General features: G+C 60.7%; 1 protein-coding gene across 2 annotated transcripts in view; it reads left to right on the plus strand.

Moving 5' to 3' along the window:
* The first annotated feature begins 1,526 nt into the window (after positions 1 to 1,526).
* Positions 1,527 to 1,992, plus strand: part of MIXL1 (Mix paired-like homeobox) — a 3,495-nt gene continuing 3,029 nt past the window's right edge. For both annotated transcript variants that reach the window (XM_069544410.1, XM_069544411.1), the window contains exon 1: positions 1,527 to 1,934. In XM_069544410.1, the coding sequence (XP_069400511.1) occupies positions 1,527 to 1,934 (408 nt within the window). The remainder of the gene's footprint in view (positions 1,935 to 1,992) is intronic.

The following is a 1,992-nucleotide window of genomic DNA, read 5'->3' on the forward strand; positions in this document are numbered from 1 at the left end:
GAGAGAATCAAGCACAGGGCTCCTATTTGCAGCAGCCCCAATAATCCTTTCTGGGGACTTCCCTGGCAGACCAGTGGTTAAGACTCCATGGTTCCATTGCAGGGGGTGAGGGTTCGATCCCTGGTCGAGAAAGTAAGAAGTTGCGCAGGTGCAACCAAAAAGTAAAAAAAAAAATCCTTTCTGCTTTGACACCTGGAAGGTCTGCTCAGGACGAAAATATCCAGCTCTTCCTGAGGCTGTCTCCGAGCATTCTAGGATGGATAGAGACAGGCAGGGGCTGTGGCCTAAAAGATCCTTCTAGCTCAGAGCCCCCTTGGAGCCAATGACAGTACACGGTCCTGGTGAAATCAGGGCTCAGGTTCTGGGAACAAGAAGAGCCTCTGAGCCAAGTCTCTCTCTCCTGAAGACTGCACTGTGGTGGAGCTGCTTCTGTTCTGGCCTGTGAGTTTCAATAAATCAGTTCAGTGGCATCCACTTCTACAGACCTTCACTGAAAGTCTGGCATGGTGCCTTATACATACATAGCAGTAGACATACAAAGCAGACACTCGACAGACTTGATCAAGAGAAGTGGCTCCTGCTCCCTAAGCCTTTATAACTAGGAGGGGAGGCAGGTACAGGAACCATGACCACAGTACAAATAAGAATAAGATAGGAATCTTAAGTGACGCCCTGAGGGCAGAGGCAAGAGGGAGTGAAAACTTCGGGGTGCCCCTTTCAACTTCTCCCTTCCAGCTAAGAGAAGCCTTGAGCATTGCAGGGTATCTCCAGAGAGGCCAGATCAGGGGTCAATACCTGAATCTAGAAAGGCACATTCCTAACTCTGCTGTGTCTAGGGTACCCTTATTCCTAGGCCCACTGGGACATTCCAGACAAAAGGTCTCCTCCCCTCCAAGGTGGGTTTACTGCCTCTCTTTGAGGTCCCTTTATCTGCACCCCCTCCTTCTGATTCAGGATTTGTTGCGGAGGTCTGAGGAGGACAGGGGCTGGGCTGTTTGACCAACCTGGTACTGGGTCTAGCACATAGCAGGGGGCGTAAATAAATACCTTTGATGACTACAGACAGGGCAGCGGGCAAGGCTCTTTGCCTGGCCATGGGAGAGATAGGCGGCTGGCCCCCTCGCTGCCCTGCGTGCGGGACCTGGCCCTCGAGGAGGGCAGTTTTGCCCCACTCCGCCCACGCACTCGGGCCCCTAGGCACTCCCCTCCGGGACAGACCTGCTCTGGGGGTTGTTGATTGTGGTGGCGGTGGTGGTGGGGCTGGCCCAGCAGATGGACGGGGGAGGGGGCGGAGGGGGCCCAGGCCCAAGTTCACGCCTCCCTCCCTCCATCCCACGGGCAGCGGAAGCGATTATTCCCCACCGGCGTCTGGCGGGGTTGGGGGCGGGCTCGCACCCCAAGAGACACGGGCCTCCCCGCGTCCCCCGCTTTGATCTCACCGCCACCCCGGGCCCCCGCCCTCGGCCCCTGGGCCAGTATAACTAAAGGCCGTTCCCCTCCCGGCGGTGCACTGGGGTCGGGCAGCTATGGCCGCAGCCGAGTCCAGCCAGCTCCAGTTCGAGGAGATCGCCGCGCCCCCCGCCTACCTGCCCGCCCACCCCGGCGGGGCGTTCCTGCCACCCCCGAACCCCGCCGCTGGCCTGCTCCTCACGCGCCCCTCGGGCTCCACTCCGGAGCTCGGCTCCCCGGTAGCCTTCGCCGGCTTTCTCGGGAGGGGTCCCGGGCCCGCCGCGCCGCCCCCCGCCGGCCTGGGCCCGCCTGCTCCCCCTAAAGGCGCGGCCGTCTCGTCGGCATCGCAGCGCCGCAAGCGCACGTCGTTCAGACCCGAGCAGCTGCAGCTGCTGGAGCTCGTCTTCCGCCGGACCATGTACCCCGACATCCACCTGCGTGAGCGCCTGGCCGCGCTCACCTTGCTCCCCGAGTCTAGGATCCAGGTGAGCGGCCCACGGCGGGCTGGCGAGTTCGCCGTTGCCACCAACTTGACGTTGGGCA

Source organism: Ovis canadensis, chromosome 12 (assembly GCF_042477335.2).
Source record: "Ovis canadensis isolate MfBH-ARS-UI-01 breed Bighorn chromosome 12, ARS-UI_OviCan_v2, whole genome shotgun sequence".
In the NCBI taxonomy this organism is placed as follows: Eukaryota; Metazoa; Chordata; class Mammalia; order Artiodactyla; family Bovidae; genus Ovis; species Ovis canadensis.